The sequence below is a fragment of the Mobula birostris genome, chromosome 1 (assembly GCF_030028105.1).
Source record: "Mobula birostris isolate sMobBir1 chromosome 1, sMobBir1.hap1, whole genome shotgun sequence".
Lineage (NCBI taxonomy): Eukaryota > Metazoa > Chordata > Chondrichthyes > Myliobatiformes > Myliobatidae > Mobula > Mobula birostris.
Window position 1 is genome coordinate 69,874,054 of NC_092370.1, and position 18,917 is coordinate 69,892,970.

The window sequence follows — 18,917 nt, forward strand, 5'->3', positions numbered from 1 at the left end:
TATGCCATCTTTATTATAAAAAAAAGTGGTAAAATATCAGCAACAGAATTGAAAATTAGAAAATACCTTCAAATTTGCTCATTGGATTACCCTCTGATACATCTTAATTATATCTCTCTGAGTATGAAGAATGCAACTGGATATGCTACTCTTAGGTTTGGTCATTCCCTTTAACAATTCTATCAGACAATTTACAAAGTTCTGTGTGTTACTCTTAGTTGAGTGAATTGGTCACTTCTAAAGTAATAGAGTTATAGGGTAATACAACACACCTGACCACCTATCTCCTTCCAACTAGATCCTCTTTCCCCTCCCCCCAGCATTTTATTCTGGCATCTCCCCCCCCCCCACCCAACTTCCTTCTCAGTCCTGCAGAAAGTTCTTGGCCAGAAATATCGACTGTCTATTCATTTCCATAGATGCTACCTGCCCTCCTGAGTTCCTCCGGAATTTTGTGTGTGTTACTATCCAAGTGGTTCCATGCATCCTAAGATTGCAAACCAGTCTTCCATACTGGACCTTGTTGGGATCTTGCAAAAATCCAAATATATAACATTCACTACGCTACCTTCACTGACCTTTTTGGCTTCTTTTGGCACAAAAACACTTCTTTGGCTTCTTTTGGCGCAATTTACCATGAACAAAACCATGCTGACTCATCCTAGTCAGACTCTATCCAAATGCTGGTAGATGTCCCCCTGAATTCCCTCCAGTAACAAGCTCACCAGTAGTGTCAGGCTGACCGGCCTGCATTCCCCTGGCTTGACCTTGCTACTCTTAAAAACAGAATAACATTAGCTACCTTCCAGTTTCCCGTAACTTCACCAGTGGCTAATGATGAAGTAAATATCTTTGCAATGGCCTCCTTAATTTCTTTTGTAAAGTACGAGGATGTACTCACTCGGGCCCTGGGAATGTATCCACCTTAATATATTGTAAGACTGTAAATATATTCTCCCTGCTAATATGAATGCTCTCTATCTCCACTTGTCTCTTGTCTCTCGAACAGCCACGTTTTTCCCTTCAGCAAATATCAAGCAAACTATTCATTAAAAATCCCACCCATCTCCTGTGGCTCAAGTCATTGGCGGCCCTGCAGATCCCTAAGAAGTCTCTCTCTCCCAAGCCACCTCTTTACTTTTTATATAGCTGTAAAACATTATGGTCCAAAGGGTTTTGAGTTTATTTGTTTTATTCTGGATGCTTTAAAGCCAACTGTGGGGAGAAGCTTAATCTCAGTCTGATATTGTGTTACTTTGAATTATTTCAATTAAATTCTATTTTAAATAAATATTCCTTATCACCAGAGAGGTTTGTGAGTAGTTTGAAAGGCTGTTGATAGCAAAAGCTGATCGAAGTCCGTCAGGACAGTCTGAGCTGGGGTAGGAGTGTTACGTGCTTGTTGCTCAACATCTGCTCTGCTGTTTCCTGGCAAAATCTAATTGTGACCATACTACTCAGCTGATGGATGTATTTCAAGTACAGGCCATCTTCAGTACAATTATGTACAATTGATTCATAATGAAGTTTTTAAAATGTATGTTAATCTTTTCTCAGTTTAAATATTTTTTGAATCCTTCTTTGATGCTGAAACTTGCTTGACCTTGTATTCAATGTTAATTGCTCAATGTCAAGCAGGAGAGAAGATCATCAATTGGAGTCGGGGCAACAAGTAAATTCAACAATTATAAAACACCAATCTTTTGAGTTTATACCACATTATGATGCCGTTGTGCTATACAGAGATCCCATCTTGGAAATGCAATGCATTATTAACACATTTAAATCTTTCTCAAAAGGATCTGGAAATACATGAGGGGGAAACATCTGGCCTCAGAAATTAATTCTTTAGTATAGTGTTCCTTGAGGATCAAAATGAGCAGGACTGATTCCTCCACAATTGCAAGGAGTCCTTAGACTCTCTTCCACTAGGGCCAGCTTATCTTTTGGACCTTCCATAATCAATGATCAACAAACTACACATCCTAAAACCTATTCTGAAGCCTGTACACCTCTAGATTAACAAAGACTGTCCCTGGGAGATTCCTACTGTAACCTCTTGTTGCTTATTTTCATTGATAACAGGCACCAAGCATACAATTTGACCATAACATATAGGCCATTTGGCCCATCAAGTCTGTTCCACCATTGCAGATCCTGGCAGATTCAATCTTCCTCTCAGCCCCAATCTTCTGTCTTCTCCCCGTATCCCTTTATACCATAACTAATCACGAATCTATCAACCTTTGCCTTAAATATACATAAAGACCTGGCCTCCACAGCTGCCTGTGGCAAAGAATTCCATGGATTCACCACTCTCTGTCTAAAGAAATTTCTCCTCATCTCCATTTTAAAAGGATGCTCCTCTATTCTGAGGCTGTGTCCTCTGGTCTTAGAATGTCCCACCATAGGAAACATCTTCTCCATGTCCACTCTATTAAGTCCTTTCACCATTCGACAGGTTTCAATGAGGTCACCCTCATTCTTCAGAATTCTAATGAATACAGGCTCAGAGCCATTAAACACTCTTCATATGACAAGCCATTCAAACCCGGAATCATTTTTGTGGATCTCCTTTGAACCCTCTCCAGTTTCAGCACATCCTTCCTAAAAATAAGGGGCCCAAAACTGTTCACAATACTCCAAGTGAGGCCTCACCAGTTCCTTATAAAGTCTCAACATTACATCCTTGCTTTGATATTCTATCATATTTGACTGACTGTTTGAACAGGAAAAAAGAAAAGAATTAGGTCCTGTCACTCGGTTTGATACAGACTACTCCTGTCTTTTTTAACCATGTATGTCTTCTTCTACTCCGATATACTTTGCATGAAATCTCCACATTCTGTGTAACCAACTAATTTTACAAAGCCCACATTGCATCCTGCTCTTTGGAGGATAAAGCAGAGAAATGAAACATTTGGTATTCATCCTTCTGCATAGTTATGCAACCTGTAAAGCAGCTTTTCGTTTTTAATTATTCCAGGAAATAGACATAAGATGTATTAATCCAAAGAGACCATATGTTGCAAAGGATGCTTTAATGAAAAATGCTGTTTGCTGGAATCTCACTTACAACCACTTCTAGCATTGCCAATGACTGTTGAAGTTAGAACTGTTTTATATCTAGATCAATTACAAACTACCACTACCCTGAAAATAACGTAAGCAAATTAGTTATACACACATTTTATAGAAAATGACAAATGCATGGTTTGGTAGAGTAAATCATCTAGCTTTTATAAACGTCTAAGAGCAGCATGACCTAACATTGCAGTGTTAGAGAACGACAAGATTCCCCAAGCTGCAGGGATTCATGGGCTGCAGCAAATAGTCATTATTCAACTGATGATTATTCAATTGATAATTATTCTTTTTTCAATACCTGCAGCGCCAAAGCAAGCTTCAAAACTTTCCTAACACAGTGATTTTTTTCAGTGAAAAATCGCACCTACGCATGTAAACAAGGGAAAGCTGTGTGTACCATAACAGTTAAAACTCAGTTTATCTGTCCTCCTGTCTCCTTGCACGCTTTGGTATTACATTTTGTTAGAAAACAAAACGTCATGGAATACTTTGTTATGCTTAAGCTGCTATGATATTGCATGTTGATAAGAAGGGATAAAAGTGATAAAGCTAGAATTCATAAATCTGGATTTCTTTGGTCTAAAGATTTTACAGTGGCTCAGTCTTACTTTTACTCGGACATATCAGCTGAATCACAAGTTGGAGAGCACCTCACTAAAATGAATCTCTTTCACACTTTACATCAAATTTCTTCAAATAAAACACATGATAAGCAGATTTATTTCTGAAGCTGTTATTCCAACAACTATCACCTAATTTATTCAGTCATTAGCCTAGATGCAAGATCTGATTGGAGAAGGGTGAGGGATGTCTTCCAGGTAAGACAATAAGACATGGGAGCGGAATTACACCATTCAGCCCATCAAGTCTATTCCACCATTCCATCATGGCTGATCCTGGATCCCACTCAACCCCATACACCTGCCTTCTCGCCATATCCTTTGATGCCCTGACCAATCAGGAAACGATCAACTTCCACCTTAAATATATGCACAGACTTGGCCTCCACCACAGTCTGTGGCAGAGCATTCCACAGATTTACTATTGCCTAGTTAAAAAAAAATTCATCCTTACCTCTGTTCTAAAGGGTCACCCCTCAATTTTGAGGTTGTATTCTTTAGTTCTGGATACCACATCCACCCTATCTAGTCCTTTCAACAATCAGTAGGTTTCAATGAGATCCCCCTGCATTCTTGTAAATTCCAGTGGGTACAGGCCCTAAGCTACCAAATGCTCCTCATATGTTAACCCCTTCATTCCTGGAATACTTTTCGTGAACCTCCTCTGGACTCTATCCAATGACAACACATCCTTTCTGAGATGTGGGGCCCAAAACTGTTGACAATACAAGCCTCCTTGAGTGTAATATAAGCCACTAATCATGTCATATAACACAAAGCAGGCCTTTTGGCCCAGTGAATTCATGCTGACCCAATTGCATTTATTCTACATTAATCCAATATTGTTTTTTTTGTTTCCACATTCTCATCAACCTTGCTCTCTTCTCCTCTGGATTCTTCAAGTCATCCACATATTAAAGACAATATACAGTGGCTAATTAGTCTATCACTTGTGTGTCTTTGGGATGTGCATGGAAACCAGAGGACTTGAAAGAAATGTATAGTCACGGAGAATATGCAAAGTCCACATAGCATTCTCTGTCGGCATTGAGCCCCAGTTGCTGGAGCTTGACGTAGCTGCACCACTGTGTCACCAAACTTGTCCCTATTTGGGACAGGAACAATATTCTTAGAGAGGAGGGTGAAAAAGCACAAGTCACAGGAGTTTGGACTAACAACAAAGCAACAAACTCACTTCAGATAAAACTTCTATTAGGCAGAATAATTACAAAGATTTCAGAACTCATGGGAAGTGCGTTTAGTGATATTTGAATTATGATCTTTGATTTCCTGTTCATTCGTAGAATAAGCAGTGAATTGCAGATTGTTTCATCGCAATGTTCCTAGTGTGGATGGAAGTGCAGAATGTTGATTTTATATTTTACTTTCTTGTTGGTTCACGTGTCTGTATTGGTATCGTTGGTTTACAGGACTTAAAGCTCGAACCGCTGGAGGAAGAAGTATTGGAGGGAAATGCCAAATCTGTAAGTCAGTCTTACATTAGTCAGACCTAAAATGGTTCTCATTCTCGAGAGCATGAAAACTATATTGTGACCATGTTTGGGAGGTCAAAAAGACATTGTGAAAAATTTCCCAGTCCAGAACTTCTTTTGCCAAAATAGAATTTTGATGTCAAATGTCAGCAGCAATTTTGTTCAAAGCAGAGCTCAATTGCTTACGTTGTTTGATGCCAGAGGAGGCTGTTGTCTGGCTAAGAAAATGTCTGGAAGCAGTTGAATTTAATTGACTTTATTTCATATATCCTTCACATACATGAGGAGTAAAAATCTTTATGTAACATCTCTGTCTGAATGTGCAATGTGCAATTTATAGTAATTTTTAATAAATAGTATGTACAACAGGCCAGTCAATATAGCATAAAATACAGTTATATCAGCATCAATTCTTCAGTCTGATGGCCTGGTGGGAGAAGCTGTTCCAAAGCCTGTTGGTCCTGACTTCAATGCTGTGGTGCCATTTCCCAGATGGTAGCAGTTGGAACAGTTTTTGGTAGCGGTGACTCTGGTCCCAATGATCCTTCGGGCCCTTTAAGCACACCCAACATTAATGTCACCAAAATTTATAACTATGGGCATAATAGTTCAGCAAGCATGATTTAAATTAGCTGAAGTAGAAATTTCTTGAGATTATACTTTCAAGTAAGATATCAGTGTTATGATTATAACTTTTATAGTGAAATTTAACATACAGTGTATGTATAAAGAAAAACATCTTTGGCTGGCAGCTGCCCAGAGTATTCTGACTATCTCTAACCTGGCTCATTTCCAAATTTTGTTTCAATTGTTACATTTAATGTCAGAGAAATGTATACAATATACATCCTGAAATTCTTTTTCTTTGCAAACAGCCACAAAAACAGAGGAGTTCCTCAAAGAACAAATGACAGTTAAATGTTAGAACCCCAAAGCCCCCCCAGCTCCCCCCCTAACGCATCAACAAAGCAATGATCCCTCCCCCGCCAATAAAAAAGCATTGGAACTCCTCACCGAGCACTCAAGCCTGTAACAAAGTACCAATAAAGATACAGACTTGCAGTACCCCAAAGACTACTCATTTACCTGGTATTCAGCATACCACAGGCTCTCTCTCTCTTTCCCTTATAAGGGAAAAAAGAGCTGTCCCCGTTTCACAGTAAGAGGGGAGACTTAACAAAACAACTCGCCAATTTACAGTGTTAAAAGTCTTTTGCGTTGCTTTTTCCAAGCTCCGTGCTCAGAGATCTCGGGTCGCTGGGCACACAGCCAGCAGCCAGCTCACTGCTTTCGATCTTCCGTGTTCTACCACAACACACTAGGCGGCAGCACTGACCTCAAATCTGTCCGCCCCCAGACCCACGAAAATCCAGTACCCTGAAGGCGTGCTAGCCTTCCAGGTTGTGTCCTTGACATATTGAAGAGCGGCCGGTTGTGAGGCCCTGAGAGCGGGCCCCATTTATGACAGTGATGTGATGAACCTTATTGTCTCAAATAATCATGAGTCACTGGAACACTTGAGAGACTGTGCAGAATCTTTGAATATTCTTAAGGTACACATTGACAGATAAGGTGGCATGCCATTTCTAGAAACAAGACAGGATTAATTAATAGTTTCACACTTAGAGATCCTCGTAGGAAATGTGATCACAATTTTATTGCTGTAATGAAAGGAAGTATGTTAAACATCATGTAGTTAACTTTATCTAAACCTGCAATACATATATCCAGCTTCAGGAAAGTTAGGTTCTTTATCACCCTCCACAGAACCTTTGAGTGACCTCTTCTCCAGCATATTGTGCCTTTGGAATTGCATCCAATCTGTTGGGTAAATGCCTGCTGTACCATTGGGATAATCTGCACCTAAACTGTGCTGGGAGCAGTGTTCTAGTAAGCTACATTACTGGGTAAATAGACATAATTTTAAACTAAGCAGTAAAGATAAGGGACCACAGTTGCAAAGATTTTGTAAATGAAAGCAACAAGCCAGAGAGGAAGGTATTAATATTGGAAATGTTAAACAGATTGAAAAAAAAGTACAAGATAGTACTCTAAGAAATTCTGTAGAAAAGGCAGAACAATAAAAGGACAGAAAGATTCTTTATTTGAAAACACATAGCTGTTACAAAGCTTAGCTTGGGGACTGAACACCGAAGGGTATGTGGCATATAGGAAGGACAGAGAACAGAAAGGGTAACTGAAATGGTTCTGTGAATTAATAATGTTCTTAACATGATAGACAAATGACTGAAAGGGACTGAAGGCACAGTTGCTAAATTTGCTGAATCAAAGATGGGTATCAAAGATTGTACTTTGTGAAAAAGAAATAAGGAGAATATATAGCTAGCTTAAATGAATGAACAAATATCTGGTAAATGAAGTTTAATACAAAAAAATGTGAAATTGTTCATATTGACAGATAAAATAAAGAAAGAAACATTGTATCTAAAATGGAAAGATTGCAAAGTTCGGAGGTGAAAGGGATCTGTATTGTATGATTCCTGGTACATGATTCAGAAAAAGCTTTTAGGCAAATACCGCAAATAAAACTGACATTCATCATTTATTGCTAGGAAAATTGAATACAAAATAAGGAGAGCACATTTCAAGTACTGTACAGTGTACATGTTAGTGCACTGGAAGCAATTCCGTGATGGTTACAGACTACTACTGCAAAAGGAAGGAAGTTAGGAAGGAAGGAAGGAAGTTGGGCAGATTGGCCTTGTACCTGTGTTCAGAAGACAGAGAAGGAAATTGAGGGGTCTTGACAGAGTGAATTTGAAGAGACTTTTCCCTTGAAGGGAGAAGCTAGAACTAGGAGCCACAATTTAGAAAATAAGCAGTTGCCCACTTATGACGGTAATGTGATGAAACTTATTGTCTCATGTAATCATAAGTCACTGGAACACTTGAGAGACTATGCAGAATCTTTGAATATTTTAAAGGTACACATTGTTAGATAGGGTGGCAAATGGTTACCCTGATAATCAGAAATGCAATGCTGAGAGTACAGTCAGTTCATCCATATGGCAGAACTGGCTTGAGGGGGTTCTGGTCCCCATTCATATGATGATATGTAAGTTTATTTTGCAAGCTGTGTTTTGAGTGGTTTTGGTTGTGAGAAGATTGCATTGTTTAATAGGGCAGCTGGAGAAATAGATACCAAAGTGCCTGCGTAATGTGAAGAATGTAGCATCATCAGTTTCCAACATGCACCTGTGAAGCACCAGAACACTAATCTTTCTATGTTTAGTGTGGTCAGTGCAAATTTTGCAAGGCACCTATCTTTATAGACTGGAAAAAAAAAATCGGCAGATGCTGGAAATCCAAAACAACACATACAAATTGCTGGAGGAACTCAGCAGGCCTGGCAGCATCTATTGAAAAGAGTAAATAATCGACATAGCGGGCAGAGAGCGTGAACATCGATTTCTCGAACTTCCAGTAATTGCGCCCCTCCCCACCTTCACCATTCTCCATTCTTGTTTCCCTCTCTCACCTCATCTCCTTTCCTGCCCATCACCTCCCTCTGGTGCTCCTCCCCTTTCTCTTTCTTCCTTGGTCTTCTGTCCTCTCCTATGAGATTCCCCCTTCTCCAGTCCTTTATCTCTTTCACCAGCTGACTTCCCAGCTCTTTACTTCACCCCTCCCTTTCTCTCATTTTCACCTATCGCCTTGTACTTCATCCTCCCCTCCCCCTTCTTACTCTGACTTCTCCACTTCCTCCTCAGTCCTGATGAAGGATCTCAGCCCGAAATGTCGACTGTTTACTCTTTTCCATAGCTGCTGCCTGATCTTTATAGACAGTTCCTGCCACTCCATTTCTTTTCTGCTCTGACAGACCTTTTGGCACTCCAGTGAAAAAGACAATCCTCCTCCCAACATATTTCACAAATGTCCATGAAGAATAGAGTATGCCTCTTATCTGTATTTCCTGCTACTGGTTTTCACTGCCTAATCTCCAAAAAATAATAGATCTTGTTTCTTACAACTAAAATTTCTAATCTAACCAAATGTGGACTTAATATAAAATCCTAAAATAAATCAGGATGAGAGTGGTGTTTTAACATGTAGCCATGAGCCATGAAACTGTTGTTTCTTAAGAAACTGCAGTAATTTGTAAATCTATAATGAATGCTATTCAAAAATGTTTCAATAGCAAGGATTTATTGTCTTTCCAAATGACAACAATATTTAGGTTTGTTATGATATTTAATCACTGAAGTATAAATTATTTACTTTCCATAGCACATTTTTATTGTGCAGCGACAGATGTCTATACTGGAAGAAGAGCTGGAGGAATTCCGTTTAGCTTTGAGACAGTATGTGGTGTCTGCAACCACACAAACAGGATGCTTGCAGTAAGTGTGAAGATATTTGTGAAAACCATTTTTCCTGTTCTGTGTAATATTAAAGTGCACAACATTGTGCTTGATGGACTGTAGCCTAGCTCTTTTTAAAAGTACCTCCCTTACAGCATCATCACTTCTTTCGACAATGGTTAGAATAAAGAACACATTTTATTAAATAAGTTTACTTCATTTAGCTTGAAGCTCTGTTTGGAGCTAGTTTCAGGGATGCTTCCTACCAATAGTAAGTTTAATTATGAGAAACTATACTGCATACATTTCCTGTATGTTTTTTTAAGGTATACTCTTCTAATTTTGAGGTTTGTAAATTGTAGTTGTACCCGTATACTTAAATCAAGATTTCAACAGTGAGTTGAAAGAAAGTTGTTTAATATATATTCTGGCAGTATATCCAATACAACTCTTGTATAAACTTTATACTTCTTCATTTTTAAAATATGGACCATGAGCTGCAACTATATCAGCTGTATTGCCACCAGCAATATGCCCATTATTAAAACTACCAAATTCTTTTATCATAAAGGCTTTTAAAATTTCCAAATAAATGGTATCTGTCTGACAAAGTGATCTTTCATTATATTTTGTGATATTATCTTTTGAAAAAGTTCTGCATTCATTTTGTGCCTTTCATAGTCTCATCATATTTCTGTGTCATGTAAAAACTTACAGTAAGTACAACTGAACAGTGGTCATTATTTCAATGTAGGAAATATGCTCCAGGATTAACAGCCCCATCTTTCTGTGAAATTGCACTATGAGAGAGCAAATAAGTGTGGTGAGTTGGTGGGGGGGAGGGGAGGAGTCTGGTTTTAAGTTTCACAGAAAAGACAGTACTTCCAGCAGTATAGACTCTCCAGTATAGGAATGGTGTACCAGCAAATATTTGTACTCAAGTCTCAGGTTTGAAACTTAAACCAACATACTTATAATCAGAAACAAAGAATTGGCTATTTGTGATGATATTCCTAAGACCCATAAACACAAATATTACACCTCTTCAGATAATGTGTATACTCACAAAATCTCAAAAGTTGGATTTTGAGCTCCATACCAAAAATTCTTTATCAATAGTAGATTTATATTGTTCTTCTTGTTATATTATATAACATTTATTTATTATCATTGTTCCACAGTATTTCTGTGCAGAAACTATCAAACGAATCCCGTTTTATAATTTATGAATTCTGGGAAAACACCAGTCTCTGGAAAATGTAAGTAATTTAAATCCAGAGATGCATTGGATTGATAATAAATTGGGTGGAATAGCAAAAAGTGCACAAATAGCAGACCCAACAGTCTTCCTGTAATGTCTTTGACCAGCATTGGATGTAAAGATAAAGGATTTTTAAACAGGTAATCATGGGGATGACTGAGATGTATTTCCCAGGAATTCCCCTGGAACTTTGATTTAGCTGCCATGTAACTCTTGCTTACATTGGTAAACTTTATCCGAGCACCCATAAAACTGTCTATTAATTTTATACTTTCTTCTTGGATGAGACACAAATCAGGCTTCACCATCAAAATCTAATTCTATCATCATTATATCTCTCAAGTCTAGACCTGTCTCAGTTTACCTCCTGTTTTCTGCACATTTAATAATTAAAAGCACTAGTAAACAATAAGAACCATCATTTATTCTGCCTTCAATAAGACCATGGCTGCATCTCCACATCAGCTTCAGCTTCCGGCCTCATTGCCATATCCCTTGATTAATCCGAGTGCCCTAAAAATCCATTGAACTTAGCCATAAGTGTTTTAACTCATCTGGGAGAGAGCATTCCAAAGATACAAATTCTCTGAATGAACACATTTCATCTCACCCAAGTCGGAATTGCAAAACAACAAATTTCATGACAAATATCAGGGATAATAATCTGATTCTGATTCCTGAATAAGTGACTCCTTATCCCGAGGATGCGACCCTTTATTGTAAATTCTCCAACCAACAGAGATAGATTCTCAACACCTACTCTGTCAAACATTTTAAACATTTTGTTCAGTTCAAGATTATCAAATTATTCTAGTTAATTTGAAAGAATAATAATCAATCTTGCCCCATTGCCTCTCATCCTAGAAAACAACCATGCATCTTTGATCAACTCTGTCTAAAGTGTATAACTTCCAATACAAGACCAAAACTATATGGCTCTCTAGGTATGATGGCACCATATAGTTTTACAGTTACAGCAAAGCTACCAAGTCATTTGTCTGAGTACTTGCTGTATCTTCACAATAAACTTGTGAATGTGCACAGAAGCTCTCAAATCCCTTCAAATGCCAGTATTAGTATTTTACTGGTCCTAAATTAGAGTGTTATTTCTTGATATATACAGATGGGGGCCATGTTGTTACTTTTATGGTCGCCAGTACCAGACAGCAACAGCTCTAAGGCAATAGTGAGATGAACAGGGATCAGAAATCACAGAGGAGATTTCAGCATTTTAATTTATTTTCATTGTAGGCTAGGTTGTTGCAGCATCCTTGTCCTAATGCATGGATGAAATTAAAATATTTTTCAACGGATGGGATATATTCAGTTCTATCGAAATATTAGAATGCATCCTTTTGAGAAGATTAAAATATGGATTTTTTACTTCAGTGAATCTTTATCAATACATTGTTATAAAACAGAAAAAGAACTATTCTATATTCTAATATTCTAAAATATTCTAATTATTTGCTGTCCTAGCTGATAAAGTGTAATTTATGTGCACTTTGTGGGTGGAGATGATTCAATGATATGCCAATTACTTTAGGCACATCCAGACCAACGACAGCAAAACCTTCCAGAGGAGTAATGTGGATTTCTTGGACACTCCGGAGCTAATAACAACAATGCTTGTACCTGGTATGATGCAAAAAGTGACATTACTTAATACAACTGTGTGAAGAGCTATGTTCTATTATTTCCTCACATTTGCAGAACACTGCTGAATTACCTTAGTGTACATGTGCTTCTGGAGCAAAGCATAATAGGGGAATAAATCAAAAAATTGTGCATTGATTACATGCGAGAGAACTAATTATGTATAACTCTGGTCACTAAAGGAATGCTAGTACAGCAATGAAAAGCGTAAGTACAATGAAGAGATAACTGGCCTGGTCCAATTTGTCAATGTTGGTACAACTTCAACATAACGTCCCATCTCCTCCCTCTTAAATACATGTACAGTGTCTGTCTAAATGTCTTTCAAATAGAGTCATAGAAAACTACAGACACAGGCCCTTTGGCCCAATTAGTCCATGCCGGACCATTTAAACTGCCTAGTCCCATCAAGATCATAACCCTCCATGCCCCTCCCATCCTTGTACCTATCCAAACTTCTCTTAAATGTTGAAATTGAAATCACATCCACCACTTCCCCAGGTAGCTCGTTCCACACACTCACCAGCCTCCAAGTGAAGAAATTTCCCCCTGTGTTCCAGTAAAAACATTTCACCTTTCACCCTTAACCCATGACCTCTCGTTGTGGTCTCACCCAACATCAGTGGAAAAAGAAGCCTACTTGCATTTACCCTAATTATAACCCTCATAATTTTGTATACCTCTGTCAATCTCCCCTCAGTCTTCCATGTTCTAGAAAATAAAGTTCTATATCTATTCAATCATTACTTATAACTCTGGGTACTCTTGTCTCTTTCAACCTTGTTTACTTCTTTCCTGTAGGTAGGTGACCAAAACCGCACACAATCCTCCAAATTAGGCCACATCCATGTCTTATACAACTTCAACATAACGTCCCATCTCCTGCCTCAATACTTCGATCTATGAAGGTCAATGTGCCAAAAGCTTTCTTTATGACCCTACCTACCTGTGACACCACTTCCAATGAATTATGGACCTGTATTCTGAGATTCCTTTGTTCTATCACAATCCACGGTGCCCTATTGATCAGTATGTAAGACCTACCCTGGTTAGTCCTCCCAAAGTGCAACACCTCACACTTGTCTGCATTAAATTCTACCTGTCATTTTTCAGCCCATGTTTTCAGCTGGTCTCAATCCAGTTGCAAACTCTGACAGGCTTTCTTGTTCTCCACTACACCCCCACTCTTGGTGTCATCCACAAATTTGCTGATCCAGTTAACCACATTGTCATCCAGATCTTTGATATAGATGACAACACAGATTCAGCATTGATCACTGTAACACACCACTAGTTACATAGGAGAGACAACCATCTACTAACACTCTCTGGCTTCTGCAAAGCCAATGTCTAATCCAATTTCCGATCTTATCTTGAATGCCAAGCAAACCAACCTTCTTGACCAACTCCTAAGTGGAACTTTGCTGAAGTCCATGTATACAACATATGCTACCTTGCCTTTATCAACTTTCCTGGTAACATCCTCAAAAAATCTTTAGGTTTGGTTAGAAACGACCTATCATGCATGAAGCCATGCTGACTATCCCTATTCAATCCCTGTCTATTTAAATACTCATATTCAGTTTCTTAGAATACCTTCTTATAACTTTCCCACTACTGATGTCAGGCTCACCAGTGGATAATTCCCCGGTTTATTATTAGAGCCTTCTTTAAATAGCGGAACATTAGCTATCCTCCAGTCCTCTGGTCCTTCACCTTTAGCTAAGGATGATTTAAATATTCCGCTAAGGCCCCACCTCCCCCTCGTACCCCATCTGTTACTTATTTTTATGCACACATTCTTTCTCTCGCTCTCCTTTTTCTCCCTCTGTCCCTCTGAATATACCTCTTTCCCATCCTCTGGGTCCCCCCCCCACTCCTTGTCTTTCTTCCCGGACCTCCTGTCCCATGATCCTCTCGTATCCCCTTTTGCCTATCACCTGTCCAGCTCTTGGCTCTATCCCTCCCCCTCCTGTCTTCTCCTTTCATTTTGGATCTCCCCCTCCCCCTCCAACTTTCAAATCCCTTACTCACTCTTCCTTCAGTTAGTCCTGACGAAGGGTCTCGGCCTGAATCGTCGACTGCATCTCTTCCTATAGATGCTGCCTGGCCTGCTGTGTTCACCAGCAACTTTGATGTGTGTTGTTTAAATATTTCTGCTAGGGCCCCTGCAATTTCTGTACTTGCCTCCCACAGGGTCCGATGGAATGTCTTGTCAGGCCCTGGGGATTTGTCCACCCTAATCTTCCTCCTCCTCTGTAATCTGTGTATGTTTTCTTTTAGCCCACCTGATATCTTTCTTAAGTGTTCTCTCACAATTCTTATTCTCCTCAAGTACCGCATTTGTTCCTACCTGCCCATACCTGCTATGCACCTCCTTTTTTCCCTTAATCAGGTCCTTAATAATTCTCAAAAACCAAGTTTTCCTAAGTCTGTTATCCTTGACTTTTATTCTGACAGGCCCAAACAAGATCAGTTTTCTGAAATTTTCACTTTTGAAGGCTTCCCACTTACCAAATACAACTTTGCCAGAAAAGAAGCTTGTCCCAGTCCACACTTGCCAGATCCTTTCTGATACCGTCAAAACTAGCCTTCCTCCAATTTAGAATCTCAACTCGAGGACCAGAACTATCCTTTTCCATAATCACCTTAAAATTAATAGCATTATGATCATTAGATGCAAAGTGTTCTGCACGAACTTCTGTCACCTGCCCTGTCTCATTCCCAAATAGGAGATCAAGTGTTGCACATTCTCTTTTTGGGACTTCTGTGCACTGATTGAGGAAACTTTCCTGAATACATTTGGCCAACTCTATGCCTTCTAGTCCTATTACAGTATGGGAGTCCTAGTCAATAGTGGAAAATTAAAATTACCTACTATCATAACCTTGTGTTTCTTGTAACAGTCGGAGATCTCTCTACAAATTTGTTCCTCTTAATCCCACAGACTTTTGTGTGGTCTGCAATATAACTCCATGAATGTTGTCATACCTTTGTTCCACCCATAAAGCTTCACTGGATGAGTTCTCCAGTCTGTCCTGACTGAGCACTGCTGTGACATTTTCCCTGATTAGTAACACTACCACTCCCCCTTTAATCCCTCCTGCTCTATCACGTATAAAACAACGGAACCCCGGAATACTGAGCTGCCAGTCCTGCCCCCCCCTGCAACCAAGTCTCACTTATGGCTACAATATCATAATTCCTTGTGTTGACCCATGTGTTGAGCTCATCTGCCTTTCCTACGATACTTCTTGCATTGAAATATAAGCAGCTCAGAACATTAGTCTCACCATGCTCAGTCTTTTGTCTGAGGTCTTAACATCTGTCACCCCTCATCTGGTTCCCCTCATCCTGCAATGCTAGTTTAACCACACAACCTCACCCCATGTAGTACTAGCAAACCTTCCCAATAGAATATTAGTCCCCCTCTAGTTTAGGTGCAATCTATCTCTTCTGTACAGGTCTCACCTTTCCTGGAAGAGAGCCCAATAATCCAAAAATATGAAGACCTCCCTCCTACACCAACTCCTTAGTCATGTGTTAAATTGTCCGATCTTCCTATTTCTGGCCTTATTAGCACATGGCATGGATAATAATTCTGAAATCACAACCCTGTCCTTTAACCTAGCACCTAACTCCCTGAACTCATTTTGCAGAACCTTGTCCCTCTTCCTACCTATGTCATTGGTACTTATATGGACCATGACCTCTGGCTGCTCACCCTCCCATTTAAGAATGCTGAGGACTCGATCCGAAATGACTCATACCCTAGCACCTGGGAGGCAACACATCATCTGGGAATTGTATCCGCTTTTACAGCTTCCACTGGCACCTCGTTCCACATACCCACTGCTCTGTGTGGAAAAGTCACCCCTCAGGTTCTGTTTAAAAGCTTCCCTTCTCACCATAATCGTGTGCCCACGAGTTGTAAACTACCTACACTGGGGGAAAACAACTGACCATACTTCTTATCTATACTTCTCATGATTTTATACATCTCTGTAAAGTCTACACTCATCCTCCACAACTTCAAAGAAAAAGCATCTCCTCATAACTCAAGCCCTTCAGTCCCAGTAACATCTTATTCACCTTTTCAGCTTAATGACATCCTTCCTATAGCCAAGTGACTGAAGTACACACAGCACTACAAATGGGCTCTCATCAACGACTTGTCAGCCCAAATCCTGTTCTCGGTGCCCCAACCAATGAAGCCAAGCACGTCAAACACCATTCTCACCACCTTTTCACCTTTTCAGGGAGATGGATATAAAGTTCCCTACTTTCCTGTTCTACATCATTCTCCAGGGCTCTCTTTTCTGTTTAAATTCTGCCCAGGCTTAATTTACCAAAGTGCAACACATCACATCTGCCATTCTTTGGCTCACTTGCCCTGTTGATGTAGATGCCATTGCAATTGTAAATAACCCTCATCATTATGCTACTATACTATCAATTTTGGTATAATTCAGTAACTTATTAATCATGCCAACTAAATAGTTAGCAAGTATCACTGGAAGAGCACCACACCACTGGTCACAAACCTCCAATGTGGGAAAAAAAACAGCTCTTCACTACCACCTTTCCACCAAGCCTGTTTTATATCCAATTACCTAGCTCATCCTGGATCCCACATGACCTGATTTTCTGGACCAGGTTAATCTTTTGGGCTAAACTATCCAGTAAGGTAATCTTCTGGATTTGCATATCCTGTGAGACCCTGTCTAAATTCTTGTTAAAGTCTATGTAGACAATGTCCACTGCCCTACCTTTGTCAACCCTCTTCAAATAGAGAGCATGAGATGGTGAGTCCAGTTCAGTTGGAATAGTTCCGTGATGGACTGAAGTTGTTCCCTTTGGTTCAGGAGCCTGAGGAGTAATAACTGTTCCTGAACCTGGTGCTGTGGAACCTGAGGCTCCTGTACCTTCTTCCTGATGGTAGCAGTGAGAAGAAAGCAGGCCTGGATGGTGTAGGCCCTTGATGATGGATGCTGCTTTCCTGCAACAACGCTCAATGGTGGGGAAGGGCTTTACCCATGATGGACTGGGCCACATCCACCACTTTTGTAGGATTTTCCATTCCACAGCATTAGTGTTTCCATACTAGGCCATGATGCAACCGGTCAATATACACGACGACACATAATCTCATGTTCTCTATTTATTGCTGATTTATTATTATTATTATCATCATCATTATTTTCTTTCTTTTTGTATTTGCATATTTTTTGCACATTGGTTGTTGCCTGCATGTTTTTTTTTAGTTTTTTTTTGTATTTACTATGATTGCCCATAAGATAATGAATTTCAGGGTTGTGTATGGTGACATATATGTATTTTGATTATAAACTTACTTCGAACTTTGAATTTTGAATTGACGTAATGTTAGAAGAGAGAAGAGATAACATTGCCCTTCCTGTTCTAATGGAATATGGTGATAACTCAACAAATTTCAGAAGCAAAATGATTTCGCTATCTTTGACTCATGAATTGTACTGTATGGTTTGCTCATCAGAACCCGTGTTATGCCACTCTGTAAATCCTTTCTTTATTTCTTTCACAGCTTCATGGTGGATTCTAAATAACAACTGAAACTGGCCTCCACTGTTGGAGAAAGTTTATGTTGCATGAATTTTCATGTAAACCATCTATAAAATAACTCAATGTACAACAGTGTTAAGATTATTAAAATCCAAACATGTGAAAAATGTTACAAATCACTTACATAATAAATAATGAATAACTGCAAATAATATACCATAGTTGATGAATTGTCAACTTACAGGCAAGTGTGTAATTCATAGACAGCTCAAATGTATTAGTGCTATATACCCTGTAAAACAGTGACTTATTTTCTGTAGTGCACTATTTCAATTATCTGAGATATTGTGTTAACAAAATCCATGATAAAATGTTTAATGAAAATTTTTAAATGGGAAATATGTTCCTTGTCATTCAGTCTTGAGGGCAGATCTGTTATTAATTCCTTTCTATATTACACAATTTCTCTGAGTTTGATAAAGCTTCCCAGCAAGGATTTAGTAATGGTAATGTAATTTCACCTTTCTTAACTTTGGTTGTTGTTTGACATCAGTTCCAGTTTATCTTCAGCATCCATTCAACAGTGTCATCAAGCAAGCTGAGCAGCCAATGACACTGAAGATTCCCTAGAGAGAGCAATTTGTAGTGTGTTTGTACATTTTATAGAATATGAAATAAAGACTGGAGCATACGTAAGATTAAGGCAAAAGTGAAATGTTATGAAAAATTAAACTAATATATAGATACTGAATTATGAAACAGTCCTCTGATGGAATGGCTTTCTCAACATTTAATGGGACTGGAGAGATAGTTCAGCAATAATTATAGAATAGCATACTATTATATACTCAATTTAAAATGTGTAATTTCTTCAGGATTATTTTAATTGAGAATAATTCATAAATAACTTAGCTCTTAGCAGTTTACTAATTTCTGA

General features: G+C 38.9%; 1 protein-coding gene across 1 annotated transcript in view; it reads left to right on the top strand.

Annotated features, from left to right (window-relative positions):
- Positions 1 to 18,055, top strand: part of necab1 (N-terminal EF-hand calcium binding protein 1) — a 129,844-nt gene extending 111,789 nt beyond the window's left edge. The window contains exons 9-13 of the mRNA XM_072262329.1: positions 5,138 to 5,191; positions 9,449 to 9,561; positions 10,704 to 10,781; positions 12,330 to 12,421; positions 18,003 to 18,055. Of these exons, the coding sequence (XP_072118430.1) occupies positions 5,138 to 5,191; positions 9,449 to 9,561; positions 10,704 to 10,781; positions 12,330 to 12,421; positions 18,003 to 18,031 (366 nt within the window). The 3' untranslated portion in view covers positions 18,032 to 18,055. The remainder of the gene's footprint in view (positions 1 to 5,137; positions 5,192 to 9,448; positions 9,562 to 10,703; positions 10,782 to 12,329; positions 12,422 to 18,002) is intronic.
- Positions 18,056 to 18,917: the final 862 nt, after the last annotated feature.